Source organism: Athene noctua, chromosome 2 (assembly GCF_965140245.1).
Source record: "Athene noctua chromosome 2, bAthNoc1.hap1.1, whole genome shotgun sequence".
Taxonomy (NCBI): domain Eukaryota; kingdom Metazoa; phylum Chordata; class Aves; order Strigiformes; family Strigidae; genus Athene; species Athene noctua.
The window spans coordinates 58,264,011-58,280,006 of record NC_134038.1 but is presented as its reverse complement, the minus strand read 5'-3'; the positions used below and the strand labels follow the sequence as shown (position 1 = coordinate 58,280,006).

General features: G+C 43.6%; 1 protein-coding gene across 1 annotated transcript; it reads right to left on the bottom strand.

Moving 5' to 3' along the window:
* Positions 1-648: 648 nt before the first annotated feature.
* PRELID3A (PRELI domain containing 3A) lies at positions 649-15,184 on the bottom strand. Its single transcript, XM_074899266.1, has 6 exons — positions 15,010-15,184; positions 12,210-12,378; positions 11,727-11,816; positions 10,867-10,937; positions 10,670-10,772; positions 649-5,198 (listed from the first exon to the last, which is right to left on the bottom strand). Exons 1-6 carry the CDS (start codon positions 15,039-15,041, stop codon positions 5,085-5,087), a joined length of 579 nt encoding a protein of 192 aa, XP_074755367.1. The 5' UTR covers positions 15,042-15,184; the 3' UTR covers positions 649-5,084.
* Between the last annotated feature and the right edge of the window lie 812 nt (positions 15,185-15,996).

The window sequence follows — 15,996 nt, the reverse complement described above, 5'->3', positions numbered from 1 at the left end:
GAAAAAAAAAAATCCCAAACAGGAGATGCACTTTTTGGACATTAACAGGCCCAAAGCACAAACCCTTCCCCTTTGAACTTCTGCTTCTGTGCTGTCACTGCGCATGTACCATCTGTGCGCCTTCAGGTACACCCGGGGCATCAGCTCTAACAGAGAAAGGCAATAGAATTGTCTTCTGCTTGTTTTCATGTTATGTGGTACTGCAATGCAATTCCTTGTTTATGGTTACTAATAAAAAGTTCTTTAAAATGACATTGCGTTGCTCTTGCTTTCTTGAGCTAACGGTAAGGATGGTGAGCATCATTTCTTACACAGCGTAGCTGGTTCCACATTTGCTTGGTCAGGCAGAGTGCTTACTGATGATTTTATTTGCCTTCCAATCAAATGAGAATCATACCTCAGTCACCTCAGCTGTGGAAAAATTAAGAGGACAGGACTTGTGCTTCACAAAAATGCCTTTTCATCAAACAAATTCATAGTGAAAGCATGACCCACTTCCTGGAGCTGCAATTAAAAGGCCAGCCCATAACCTGCATGATTCTGACTGGTGTCAAGTAGTGTTGGTGGGGTAAGAACATAATTTATTAGATAAATAAGGTCTTGTTTATAAGTCACAGCTAATAGCTGTAGATTACTCCTTCTGTTTTACTGCAGAATGAAGCAGCTGCCAGCACCCGCTGGAGTTACCAGTTGAGGCACAGAGGAGCCCTGCAGAGCTTTCTACCAGTAATGCATGTGGCTCACAGAGAGTTCCAGGGAGCCTGGTACTGTGTCCTGCTGATTACCCATCACAGACTAACACAAATAATTTTTCTGCAGCCTTCTCTGAAAACCAACAGGCCATTTTATATGACAGCAGTTACACCCAGAATTTTTTTTTAAACTGAGGATGTCATTTATTTAAGATAGCACCACAGTGTACACAGACACTTTACAGAGTCCTGCCCTTCACAGCTTACAATCTAGGAAGATGCAAGAATAGGAACGGTGTTACCCACTGCTCCACCTGAGGAGTTAAATGAGACATGTCACATCAAGGAATGTCACTGGTGATCCTACTCTGTGCTGTTTTATTACATCATCAGATACATCGATGCCTGATATGTGCTATCCATCAATACATGCTTAGTGCTGCAGTTCAGTGCCTTTACTTGCATTAGGCAAGTCTGTCAGGAATACTGCAACTGGCACTAGGATTGCCCGTTTTCCCAACAGGTATGACACTTTCCCCCCTTGTGCCTGCTGACAGGGGAAAAGAAGTATGGAGGAGCACGGAGGACTCACACTGGCACAAGGGCAAGTCAGTAAAAAAAAAAAAAAAATTTAAAAAGAGGGATAGTCTACACAAAACCCATTACACACAAGACCATTTGATAAGTCTGTCTGCACTAGCACAAAAAATAGACACCAACCAGAAACCAGTTTATCTCCAGTTCGGTATCTTCAACATCTTGAGACCCTCCAGGGTTACCTGCCCACTTGGCCACGCTCTGGGAACCACTGCTGCCGTCTTCCCTCACTGCTTCCCCCGCAGCTGGGAACCAGCTCTCCCCAGCTTCAGCCTTCTGCAGCAGGCGGGTGCCGCGCAGCTGGAGTTACTGGGCAGACTGAGCAGCCACGCTCCTAACCAGTCTGGAGACCTGATACACTGGCACTAAATCCTTAAAACCAAACCACCTCCCTACACACACATCCCCCACTTTTCCATGAACTCCAACATAATGGCTCAGAAACATCCAGCTACAAGCCTCGGTGGCTTGAAAAGCAGCACCAGCAACCTTCCTCCCCAACACAAAATGCTACTTTTATGCTATTTCCAACGCTCAAAGCACAGAATCCTTATTCAAAATGGCACTTGCTATCCATTAATCATCACGGTTACAAATGCTGAGCTTGCTTCTGCTTGGTCCCCAGCACTTCAAGAGCCTTCCAAGTTAATGAGTGTTGACTTAATGCCATTTCTGCTTTAGAAATTATTTTCCTCCTACATATGTGGCTGTTTCTACACCAATCAAAAAAGCTACACCCCCGCTGCTCCTGCAAGCAGCCTAATGCTTGCCCTCACATGTGGCTTTTTGTCTTTAACAGTCACCTCAGTCAATGCCTGTGACATAAAACTGACTAGAAATAATATTTAGCCATTTCCATTAATTAAAGAAAAGATGGGGAGTTTCCATAGAGAAGGAACAAGATAAGCAATTCTAAAGGTAGGGTTGTTTTGCCCCAAGGGTCAGCTCAGACTCTAACAGTGACAAACCTGGAGTGGGAAATGGGGTGCTTCGAAAGCAGGGTTACACACAGCAGGGCAGAACATAGAGCCACAGATCCCAGGAAGAAGAGTCACATGGTCAAGAGAGGAGAATGGTGGGAGCCCCATATGCAAATGAGGTGGGCAGAAAGGAAAAGAGGGAAAGTGTCCAGGAAAGTTTTGAGAAATTACGAATCACTTCATCTGCTAAACACTGGTCCCACTGTGACCGCTGCCTGCAAGATCCTCCGTACACACTGGCAAAACGACCAACCACAGGAAGATCACTAAGCCCAGGGGTGCAGGAGTGTCACCTACCCCAAAGACAAGGTGAGAAGCAGCAGCAGTGTCCAGCAGTAGAGAGGCAGCTGGGTGACGGAAATGGCCTCTGAAGAGATTAGACTTTTTTCTTACCCAAAGCTTCCCCACTCCCATTTAGCCTAGAGAAAAGCAGAAGAGGACTGAGCAGAAGCAGGCAAGTTGCTTATCTGCAGCATGTGGAGCAGCAAACAGCCTGGAAACCAGAGCACCTAGCCACAGAGTTCACAAGCATCATGGAATGTGGAGAGGAAGCAGCCCAGAACCAGTGGGGAATGAAACAGAAAGGAGATGCTGCAACACCAGCAGATAAGGATTTGTTTCTAGAAGAAGGAACAAAAGTTCTAAGAAAGTAATCCAGAAAATTGATGCATAACTGGTACTGACCCTAAGATGCAGCAGAGGAGTTCAGCCCTGACAGAATACAGGAACCAGGGGTGTCTTTTCTGGGACACCAGCCAGTGCTGGAAGGTGCTATCCACAAGTCAGTCTGCTTTAAGTCAACACTACACAATTATTTCAAATCCGATGCAAGCAGAAGCTTTAGACAATTCTTTTTCCAAACTGAAGCAATACATAAGCCTCCCCAAAGACTTTTCTATCCCCCCCACCAGTAGGCTCGTATGGAAATGTTGTAGTACAGGTTTACACACACTCATGCACTTACTCATCTTTCCCTTTCGTTTGCAGAGCTCTGCCAGAGCTGCGCTCCTCTTCCTAGCAGGACGTCACCAGGAGCCAGAACATCTCCTGCATTCTTTAGCCAGGAATTGGCATCACTCCTCTGAGAAGCACAAATGACCCGCACCAAAGTTCTCCAGTGAATCTTCCTGAAGGGAGCTGCTATTAGACTTTAAGCTCGAAGTTTCTGTTCCAAATTAAGAAAGGCTTTAGGTCCATATAAAAAGAGTAATGTAAATATTAGCTACTCATGTAATTGCTTTTGACTAATATATATATATTTTTAAATTAAGTTTATTCATTAGGATCATATAATTTAGTGAGTCTATAGTTACACCCAAATTAATGTTCACTTTCAAACTAACCAGAATACAAATGCTGAAATTTCCCTTAAGCTACAGACACTTTAAAATTACCAGATCAAAACAGTGACCAACACTTTTATAGTTTTTCAGAAGTGACTCATGCTCTTAACAGCTTCCTAGACACATGCTTGCCACTTGAACGAGTAAACATCCTTGGAACATTTATTTCGCTTTGCGTGCACACCCAAAAATAAGTTAAAATGCCCTAATGGGACTAAGAAATGTATACTACACCTGGACCAAATATGAAAATTTTGTGAACATCAGACAAGGCTAGGACTGTTACCAGTATATATTTATGCACGTTTTATAGAAAGCAATTTCTGCAGTTACTGGAGTATTTTTCCAGCTAATGAGAAACATTTAAAATGATCCTAAAACCATTTTGTACCAACGTGGAAAAGTGCTGAAAAAATTCAGTTACACTGGTAGTCAGTAGAAAGCATTCAAGAAGGATAGTCCATTTGTTCCTCTTGTAATCTTGTTTTCTCCATTCAGGGCATCAAAAGCACATGTTCACGAAACCTCACCATTTCGATTTCAAATTTCCTGCTTATTTCACGCTTCAGCTCTTCTGGTTGTTGCATCACTCTCTCCCTCAGTTAAGACACGATGTGAAGAGCAAGGACCAGTGGAACAGCACAGTCTCTTCATTCGAATAGCCTACAAGTATCCTTCTTTGGAGATAAATAAGGTAAGTATTTTCCAGCACCTTCCAGGAATTACTACTCCTCTCCCCACTGGAAGGGGAGAAACTAGGGCAAGTTAATAAATATGAAAATAAATTATACCTTTCTCCCCACCAAAAAAACTGTATTAGGCTATTAACATCAATAGAAACTTTATCTTTGTTTGGATACAAACATCTAAGAGGTAAAGGATCAGTGTGTCATGGTCAGGCAGCACATTTAAACAACATACGAAAAGTTAGTACCACACAAGTTTTAGCTTTTTGGGATGATCCTCTAGATAGATATCTAATGCTACAGTATCATGTTCTGACTCCTGTAGTTCCCTTTAAATGGTCATAAAACACTCTCAGATTACAAAACAGATAAAATCCAGTGCTCTAGTACCTATTGGCCTTTCACAGAACAAACGTTCACATGGAAAACCCTAATATCACACATGCATTCTTTTCAAGTTTGAGTTCAAAAACCCGAGATGCTGTAAATAAAACAAACTCTCTATCTTTGTTTAAAAAGGCACATTTAGGCATTTTTAAATGTGCTAAATGTTTTGTTTCCAGTGTTAAAAACAAATGGTTTAAATGAAAAGAGCATCTGCAGGAGGTCAATTTAATCTTCAGTAGGCAACAGGAGCTGCTGTGGAGATGATGGATGAGGTTACTTTTCCGCTGATCCAATATTCTTATAAATATATAAAACTTCTGCAGATCAGCCTTGCAAGGAAGATCTACAAAGCCATCTGCAGGATAAAACTTTTCTGTCAGTTACTTGTTTTTTCTGGTTTTATTTTTCTGTTGACGCTGCTGCCATGGCTGGTTTCATGCCCTCGCGTGTTGACTTCAGCTCCTCCAATTCTGTGTTTAGTTTGCTGATCACCCACTCCAGGGCATCTCGACCCTGCCAGGAAAACACTGGAGTTTAGGATCAGAACAGATAAACCACCACTGCTCGTGTTTCTATAGTTTTTCCTCTGTCAGACATGAGACTAGATTTAAAATTAATTTCATGCCCTGCATAGCTCAATACTAGATTATACGGATAATTTCTTAGCATCTTCTTATGGAAACTTCACCACAAGGGCTTGTGCTTAACCCGTAAGCAAGAAGTAAATGCAATATTGGTGTGAGCTCCCAGTAGTGCGCCTAGGCAAAAAGCCTAATTCAGCAGTTAAGTTCCCTTATGTAAGAGTATTGCTGTTTTTAGAGTTTGCTGCTCCCACCACCCTAACAATATCAGCAAATCTATGGCAAAGTCTAGATACTGTTCTCAGATTCATTAACCAAGTTATATGGACAGTTTTTGAGAAGATCCAGACAAAGAAAGACAGTCTTCCAAGTGCTCTTTGAAGTAGCAACTAAGTGGTTTGATATCTAGCGGGAATGCAGAGATGGACTTGCACTGAATTCTATACTCATGCACAGCCACTTTTCAGCATATAAAACAGATGAATTGAGAGACTACAGTCACATTTTATATCAAGGCATGGTCTTTCTCTGTTCAGTTCTCAGAATGGGAGCGCCTCCAATCTGGGCATTGACAGACAATGCTTTAGTAAGAGCTGGGGAATCCAGCAAAATAAGCGTGTCAAAAACCTTTTACCTGAAGAAGACCCTGTAGCAGCTGCACTCCAATGACCACAAGATGAGCATGCAGCCAGCTGCACAATCAAGCCAAGAAAATAAAGAGGGGCACTTTAAGTAAACAAAAGTGCAAGATTTTAGAATCTCAGAATGACAGCTTTTGCCAAAACAAGCAGATAGGATCAGACCAGGAAAACATCTGGTCTTTTTTCACTTAATGAGAAGCCAAGAGACATTCACCTCTATTACGCTACTAAGAATAAGAAGTACAAACAGTGGAGAGCAGTAACTGGGAGCCACATGGCTCTGGCCAAGTCGTGACGAGTTCTGGAGATAAAGGGTCTGAGCCCAAACTTTAGGGGAGCCAGTGTCTGTGTTCAAGGCCTCTGCAGAGGCTGAAGAAAAGGCGGAGGACAGTCCTACACACAGAATCACAGAATTCACAGATTCTGTGAGTCTGTGAAAACTTTAAAAATAAAAAAAGAAAGGAAAACAAAGGTCAACACCCGCCCCTCACATACTATTGAAGAATTTTTTTTGAGGCTAGAAACATTACCCTGAAATAATATTAAAGGCTCAGCTCCAAGTAGCAAAGTGTAACCTATTAAAAGAAACAAAGTTTTAGTATGAATAAGAGCATATTTATCTCAAAACCCTCACTAAATTCAGTGAAGGGCTGACTCTGTTTCTCTTCAGGATTTACATATTACAGGGGCTGGGAGAATAAACAGTACTTGCTATGTCTGCACTGGCAGCCAGTCCTTAACCTGAGAAGAATTATCCACATATCACAACAAAGCATTCAACCCTTGGCCAGAGCTCAGAAACGGGGATTCAGCTCTATCCAGAATTACCTCAAGAATCTTTAAGTTAACTTAGTTCAAGATATGCCTTTAAAAAATACCAAAAAATAATCAAGAAAACAGGATTTAAATTGTCCAGTTTAAGTATGGGTTGCTGAAAAAAGCTCCGTAGAATATGATCTAACTTCCGAGTTCCTTCTATTTGAGCACCAAATCGTCCATGCTTCAGCAGGTGATTAACTTCCACCCTCTCTACATCCTGTGCAACACCTGGGAACACCAGCAAAGCCTGGATAAAAGCACCCAGGACAGGAGTAGGCTAGTGCATAACAACAAATTGCAACTAGCCGGGAATTAGCCTAGTGGTGGAGAGCTCCATAAGGAACAAAGCGGGGGGAGAGAGGGGGAATCATCTTTCAGTAAGTACGCATTTGGATATTTAAAAGTCAGGTTAGAATGTCCTCTCTTAGGTGACACAGGCACAGAGAACTGAGTAAGAAAGCAACAGCTTAGATGTTTTATTTGTCTAATCGCGCAAAGACGACCTGTCAGGAAGTCAAAGACCTTTGATGTAAATAATAGTCAGTATGAAAACAGAGATTTTTTTACAGGCCCTGGTTATGAAACAACCAGGTCATAGTGTTTTAGTTGATATATATGTGTTGACAAGATTAAATTAAAAAAAAAAAAGCCACGGCATCCAACTGGAGCACCAAGGTACCGCCTTCAGCTTTTGAGACTACATTGGTCTGCACGTTTCCGTAGACCTGCATACACTATATGCTGTAATTTGCAACTAAGAATAAACTAGTGATATTGACAAGGAAGATTTCAAGAATATTCTGCATGGGAAATTAAGTTACAAATCTCAACAAGATGCAAAGCCTGTACTGTAGAACTACTCAGTTACAAAAAAAAAAAAAAATCTGACAGAGGATTGATCTATAAAGTTTTATATGGTACAACAAAATCTGTAGTAAGTCATTAAGCAAGCACATTCATAACCAAGCATGCATATTATATTAGTCTTTATTGCATATGTTAGCAGTATGATGTGTTTGGCAGACCAAACCGCTGCATGTGAAGAGTTGGTAGAGCTTAAGTGACTGATAAATGCTGAGCCTTTGTAGTCGATGTTTTCCAGAAAAACAGCCATAAAAGCTTAGTGGAATGAGAATTAAAAGCAAACACTCATGGCATACACTGATCTCAAAGTAAGCAGTGTAAAACACCCTACATTCTTAAGTAGAAGAAGCAGCATATCGAATTTTTTTCTTTTTTTTAAGGAATCTTATTAGTTGAAGCATAAGCCAATACAGGAATGACAGAGACAGGCTACACTGACTAGTGGAAGGAAAACAGTCTGCACAGAGGCTTCACAGAGGCAAGTACACTCAATTCTCTCAACCTTGAAGTCAGATTTTTTCATAGTCACATCGCTTAAGGGACACATCACCACTGAAATGAATAGAACTACAAGACCAATGGAAAACACAGACAGTCTGGCATTCTGACAGCTTCAAGCTTTGTACAGATTTCCACCGAAGTTCACAGAAGGGCAACAATATTCTTCAGGCATAAGAAAAGCGAATACAATTTCACTATGCAAAAGATTACCCCTGTTAGGCAACCTGGTTCAAGAAATCAGTTTTACACCCTAAGAATACAATTGTGTTTCATTTTTGTAATGCCAATTCCAGTCACTAACCAATTCATTAATGTATTCAGGTTCCAGTTTTACATACTGAAGTCACAGAAACTAGGACCAGATCAGACACTTGCTGGAGGGACTTATCCACATGCCTAGTTATCTGTAGTCATCATTCCACCTCCAGACCATAAGCAAGGCTGTGTGGCACAAGACATGGCTGCAGCAGGTTGGCTGGCCAGTGGCATAAGCAGGGGTTAACTGATCCAGTCTAGATCGGACCTACTCTCACTCTCTACAACTGCAGTGTAATGAACATGTTTGCCATTCCTGTATGCAACGTATATAAAACATACATGCAGGTTAATTCATGAAATTCACATGACAACAATCCATGCACATATTTGCTAGAAAGCTGAAATGCTGTACCAAGAAGAATGCTGGCATTACCACTAGTTAGTAAAAACTGTAGATGTGGAGAACTGCTAGCTTAGAGCGCTTTCAGAATTTTGAATTATCCACTCAATAGCATCCCACCCCTGGAGTAACACAGAAAAGATTTACAAGATATGGCAAATGATTTCTTCATCATCATTACAAATAATAACACATCATCTGCCACTTCTCCCTCAGAGCAAAATCTCAATACTTACTTCCTATTTCTTCAGAACAACAAAACATTTTTCAGCAACTTTCATGAAGTTTAAGGGGGGTGCTAAGAACACAGAGGCACAGCACAGCATGCGAGAAGAGCTAGTAATAGCAGAGTAGGTTACTGGCTAGCAAAGAAAGGACTGGTAACAGCAAGCACAAATTCCTGCCAAGTTCAACATCTCTAATGAGACTCTTCAGTGAGGCACACAGGACAAGAAGGTGTTTTTTATTTGCAGGAAGCTTGTGAGCCAGTGTGTTCCTTGAAAATGGGAGAACAGAAGACCAATCTTTAAAAAAAATTGAGCTCACACAGGCAGCACCTGAACAGGTACCAAGAAATATTTACACTCTCTGAGTTCAGTAGAGACATGCAAATGTGACAGACGCCATGAGAGGAATTCATGTGTGAAGTGTGCCTAGTTGATCTGGCCATTCCAACCGGCTAGTGCTTTGCTACCTCTGAGTTTGCCCGAAGTTTGGTTGTGAGCCAGAGTTTGGACTTCTCTTTCAAGAATATATGCCCCATACAGGCTTTTGAATGGAAACTGGATCAGAACAGAATTGTAATTTATCCGAAATACATTTCATTTATGACTTTCAAACAAACATAGAGAGCGCTCAGCTAGTTAAAGTTACTTCTCAGTGTCTAGAAGTTACTCATGACTCCTTCCTCATTCCCCAATTTTAACCTATTTTCCTCTCATTTTTGGAAAAGCACACAGAAAGAAGGAAAAGGAGATTTTCTCCTCTCTGATCTAGTTGGTCAATACCTCCTACCAAGTTGGCTTACACCACCTTGGTCAAGCAATATCTCTCACAAGGACAAAGGGCCAGCCAAAGCACAGACTCTCTGGCAGAGTGGGAGTTACCTGGGCCAGATTCCCACTGTGCTAAACCTCTCCAGCAACGCAGAGCACAAACTGAAATTTCAGGTGCACTCATCTTGCTGTTAGGCAGCGACTCTAGCAACCCCTTTTCTTCCCTACCATCCCCAAAGAAGGATAGGACAAAGTGCCGGAGAATAAGCACTCCTGTAACTCTGCCTGTGCTGAAGTGCAGCTCCATGGCTGCAAGCCAAGTAGAAAAAGCAAGCACAAGACAGAGGAGTCGGTGTAGTGTTACCTACGAAAGCCAGCATAGTTTCACCTCTTCAAAGAATATGCCTCTGCTTACACTACATTACTTTCAGTCAAAGGCAAGGAGGCAGCTCAATAATGGACAGGAACTGGAACAACTGACAAAGCAGCACAAAAAATACGCTAGCATTAGCTGCTGAATCCAGATTATAAAGGCTGAAAAGGAACTTATATTTACTACTAGCACTAACACCTGAAAATTCGAGGTTATTGTTTAAAAAGGTGCTTTGGGAAAAAAACCCCAACAAACAAAACCAACTAATATGTATGTGTGATATGTAACTAGCATACTCATAGAAGTTTTGTTTGTTCTGCTGTGCACTTCTAGTTGAAAAACAGAGTTTTAGTAGTGAAACTTTTTCATACTTTGGGAAATTATATTCTACTTGCCAAGGCCCTACAAAAAAAAAGAATCAGTTGAAACTCTATGCACAAAGTTTAGTGAAATTAAATACAGTATTCAGCACACGTGGTTGACAATTACTATTTCAACAAAAAGAAAGGTAGGGGTGGGGAGAGAGAGGGAGAAAACAGAATAAAGATGTACCTTTCTGGCATTAGAAGATATTGTGCTTGCCATTAAGCTTTCCAGATAACTGCTCAAACTAATGCCTTTAACAGTAATAATTGCTTCTTGAGTTAGCACAGTTCTGTAAGAGAATAAAGAAAAGTTAATACCTAAACTGAACTGGACTAACATAATGTCTCCTATAAACAAAGGAGCACACAAATATCCTTACTTACTTTTCAGGGTTTTCAGGATGAGGTGTGTAAACCAGTCTCTCGTCAACAGACACCAAGTTTGTGAGAGTAATCTTAAAAAGAAAAAAAAACAGTTGAAATCCTCACTTCCTGCCTTTCATTCTCCTCTTATCAACAGCACTACTCAATAGCAGAGCAACAAAGCAGTGTACACAGAATATAAAACCTGGAACAGTCAATAAAAAGACCTATAAAGGGTGATGCATCTTCTCCTATCCTAGATCTAATTATATCAAGCTAAGTTCCTATTCACAGTACAAAGTACAAGCAGCTTTTCATTTGTTTTCTCTGAATGTTGAGTCTTCTCTGGTTTATAGCATGAGATTCCAAGAGGCTCTTCAAGACCAAGACCCCCATAACACTATTGAGAAAATACAGAAAATTAATACTCAGGAAAGACAGTGCCTCTTGTACAGTGCAAGGCTCTCCTACAGACAGCCCCACTTTAAATCTGATAGCTAAAAGTTCCCAGGATACCAAATTAGAGCATAATTCTTCATCTACATTTTGTGAAAAAAGGCATTTCAAATTAAAACTTCTGTTGTGAATGACAGTGTAATGTAGAACAAATTATTCAGCTAAAAGTCAGACTATTTTACATGCATTCTGAAACATACTCTTACATTAAAAACAGAATCACAGATGTTTGATCCCAAAGTATTTAACGCACCCTATTTGTGGGAAGAAGGAGGAGGGGGAAAAAAAAAAAAAGAGCTAAGATGCCAACTAAGACATGGAAATTGCCGCCTCCTGATGAAAGATGCAAACACATTTCTCATGTTAAGAGCAAAACATCTAATCTCCAGAACTAATTACCAGAAACCTCTTAAGCTACCACTCACATTAGTTGAGCAAAGCTCCATCTTTTTTTCCACTGGATCTACCACAGAATGTTCCTCAATGTAAGTCAGAGTTCTACTTGTTCCTAAAATCTGAAAGTGAAGAAATAAAAAAATGTTTCAAAGTACTAAAATTTAAATAAAAAACCTGAAATGCGTTAATGTCAAGGCCTTAGTGACCCCAAATAAATACGAAGTAGTTGATGGATACCAGAGCACAGTGGTAAGACTACATCCTGGTAGGTTGTATCCATTACGTAGCATGACACAGACCGACTAGTCTGGAAGGCACGTAGAAACATAGACACACATGGGTATATTAAAGCCCGCAACATATTCTCACTATTACATATGCTAATTCCAGCTTATGTGATATTTGTGGATGATATTTCCTATAAATTAAGTTTTTACTTTGAATTCAGCTCCAATTCAGTTGGTAACACAAAAATGCACCCTTAATAAATGATGAAGACTATAAAAGTGTACCGCTTTTACGATGCTTGGCAATCCCCACTCCGTGCTGAGAAGTCGGTGACTATGCAACCTCCCCTGGTTATCAAGGCTTCTGTCAAGGACATCTACTCCTACCACACACGGATTCATTGGGTTGGGGTACTTTCTCATAGCAGCTTTGATCACCGTATCCCAGGGGTGTCTGTCAAAAGGAGACAATACTTGTAACTATTTTGTATTTAATTGCAAGTATTCAGGCAACACTAAACCAGGGATCTAGCTTGCCTAATATGGCATGTGCTGCTCAACTTCGTAGCTCCCAAAAGTCCTTTCAGAATTCAGTGATGCTTCAAAAGGCAATAGGAAAGTATTGATACACAAACAGAAAAAAAAAAAAAAATCCCTTTCCCCAGCATGAAGAAAGGAATTATTAACCCAAGACTAACAGAAACAAGGGCAAGGGGCAATAGTCAGAAATTGCTACAAGTGACATTCCAATCAGCTGTGCAAAAACACCACAATGACAGGGTAGCTGTCCACAGAGGTTGCTGAATCTTGATCCATTTCAAAACTCAACCGGAAAAGCAACCTGACCTAACATTTAAGTTAGCTTTGGAAAGGGGGCTGGATTAGACGACCTCCAGAAGTCTACTCCACCATAAATTCTTCTATAATTTAGAATTATAGAATAAATATACCAAGTAAGAATAAACACCAAATAAATCAAAGAAAACACCATTAGCTTCTGTTTCTTCCTATAGTAAAAAAGCAAACTGAAATTTAATTCAACTAAAAAAAAAAAAAAATCAGGAAGTTCAAAATAAAGAAACAGATTTTCAGACACCAGATCAACTCACTGCCATATGTCTGCACCTGCACTACTGATTCCAGCAGCTTGGTAGCATGAATTAACATTTACAGATACTCTTCCCAATACAGAACTGTTTTTGTGAAACCAGTTTTGATAATCTCAAACTCCTGGGATCAGAGCAGCCCCGGTACTGGAGGACAGGCTGTTCACATGGCTCTCAGTGTGGGACTTCATATATTTTCTTCTGAAACAGAAGAGGCTAGAGAAATCATGCACTTGATCCAATACAGAAATTCTGTCCCTAAGCAATGATTTCTGTATTCAAAGTAACTGACAGATGTGGAACAAAAGGTTTGTATCCTTTAAAGGTACCTTTAAAAATTCAACTATTGATACCTAATTTAAGAAGGCTTAAGTGTGCCAACTTGTGCATAGGAGCTGCACTTAAGGCCCTAAATGGATTTGATTTTTAAGAACGCTAATTTTGGTCTTAAAATAGACCAGTACACAAGGGTAGCAACAGTACACCACCGCCAGAACAAATGGAAGCTTGGAAAAACAAGTTATTTTTCCAGCAAGATGAACAAGAAAAGGTCTTTCAGCTTTATTGGTGCAAGAAGGAAAAATAAAGCCCTCAATTCCTATATCAGGAGAGTTGGAGGACCATTCCTTCTTATCTTCAGAGACTACACATCATAATAAACAGAAGATACATAAACTGAAAAGGTCAAATTTCCGTTAAGTGTCCCGGAGGGGTTTAAGAGTTAAAGATCTGATAAGGCACAACAAGGTTTTATTAACCCCTGAACTGAACTATCTACACCTGCGCACTGTAATATGGGGGTGTTCCAATACAGATCTCGATGAGAAAATGCCAAATAAAACCCGATTGTGTTTCCCAGATATTAATCTCAAACTCCGAAGTTACGCCATACACAAGCAGCCTTTACTAGCCTCTGCCTGTCATTTCACATTAGAAGCTACAGTTCACTTACACCAGACTGATGTTAAACACCTAATACCTATGTCAGTGTAATGAATTCAGTTGTGTTAAAAGTAATTAAAGAAGTGCAAAACTGCACATCTGGGATATTCTGGAAATATTTTAAGAACTGTCACCCCCGGTGCTCTTTAGGTTTCAAGATTTTTAAGAGACCTGTAGCAAATGAGTTATTGGTGGCATTGTAAGCTCTGCATTGGAACTGCTGCGTCCTCCACGTCAGCTCCGTGGCACAGCTTGTTACATACCTGTTGATACTTTTGCCTGTTGTCCCCTGCTTACACAAAAGTGGAATCGGATGACCACAACCACGTTCAAAATACGTTCAATGCAGAAAAGGACTGACGGTAAGAAAACTTACTCAGCTATCACTCAGCGGCTGTCTGCTAGGCATCTCTGTGAGAGTATCTGACGGCTAAAGTAAGATACACTCTGTCCATACCTCTTGGAATATATCAAGTACGTCAGCAGTTTGGTTGGGTTTTTTGGTGGTTTTTTTTTAGTGTGAAAGTTTTTTTTCCGTAAATACCCGCAGCTTTATCAAGCAATTACCCTGCCGGGCCAGCTCTACCACTGCCTGTTGGAATGGTATTTCCCGCCGCGAGCAGCAGGAGGTGGGAGAAGCCCTCGCACGGAGTCCGACCACGCACGAAAAAGCTTCAAGCGACGAAGGCTGGGCGGCGGGGGCAGCGCTGACGCACCGCCGGTACCGTCCGCAGCCCACCCCCCCTCACCGGAGGACTTAAGGCCGCCGGGAGCCGGCGTCCCCCCTTCCCCCTTCCCCGGCTGCCGGCCGAGCCCTGGTGCCGGTATAACCGGTCAGGAGCCGCGGCGGGTGCCAGCCTCCCTCCTCCGGGCGCGCCCGCGGCATTTCCTAGTTCCGCCCGCACCCTGCCAGGGCCCGGCTTCCCCCGCAGGGCCCGTCCCAGCCCGGTGCGGCGCCGGAGCGGCGGCCCGCCGTTCAACGGCCGCCGGGCGCGGGGGGCTGTCCGCCCCTCAGCCCGCCCGGCCCGGCCCCTCACCCGAACACGTGCTCCGAACTCCAGATCTTCATGGCCGCCCTCGGTCTGTCCTCAGGGACGGCGGGAAACGGGAGGCGGGCGGCGGCGGCCCCGGCCGGGCGCCCCGGACAGTCACACACCGCGCCGGCCGGCGAGGGCGAGCTGCCGCGAGGGGAGGGGGCGGGGCCCCGCCGCCGGCACGGGACGTGCCCTGCCGGCTCTCGCGTCACGCGCTCGCGTCACCGCCTCGCCCCGCCCCCCCGCCCGTGCCGAGCGGCGGCACCGCGCACGCGCAGCCGCCCGGCCCCGGCACCTCTCGCGGGTCGAGGCGCCGCCGGCGTCCGGTCGCTCTGGAAACGCGGGGCCCGAACGGGCGGCTCCGCCTTACCAGAGGCGAGCGGGTGGCGCCGCTGGGAGCCCGCGGGCCTTTGCGAGCGACCCGCGCGGGAGCTCTGCTTTACGCCGGCTGTGGGCGCCCAGCACGGCCGATGGGTCCGTGCGTGTCGCTGCGCCGAGGAGTGAAAGGAAGAGGATGCTGGACGCCATCACGGGCCGAAGGGCCTTTGCACAAAGTTTTATTGCGAACATCTCGATATAAAATGCGTTACATAAAGAAAAAAAAAGAGACAAGTTTTCTCAATTTCCGCCGGGTTTTGTTGAACGCTACCACAGGACAAACCGGCACCACGCGCGTTAATGGGCAACGCCGGGGCCCGCCCATGGCAGCGGCGAAGCCCGCCCTCCCCAGCGGCGCCGGCCGGGCCGGGTCGGGCCCGGCCGCGCCACCCACCCACCCGCCCGCCTTGACTCAGCAGACTCCCCGGCCCCCCCTTCCCGGGCCGCCGCCCGCCGTAACAGCCACCGCCCTCGGCCCGGGGCGGCGCCCGCTCACGCCAGACGGTGCGCATGGCGTTCTGCCGCGCTAAGGGGCGGGGCCTCCGCGAGGGGGCGGGGCTAGGAGGGTCCTTCGGTCGTAGAGGACGTGCAGGCGGCGGCGTGATGAGGTCA

Excerpts from the sequence above, each read along its gene's own strand:
- PRELID3A (XM_074899266.1), bottom strand. The coding sequence starts at position 15,041 with ATGAAGATCTGGAGTTCGGAGCACGTGTTCGG. Across the intron at positions 10,773-10,866 it reads CATCCTGAAAACCCTGAAAA|AACTGTGCTAACTCAAGAAG; the intron begins GTAAGTAAGGAT and ends ATTCTCTTACAG. Across the intron at positions 5,199-10,669 it reads TATCTTCTAATGCCAGAAAG|GGTCGAGATGCCCTGGAGTG; the intron begins GTACATCTTTAT and ends TTTTCCTGGCAG.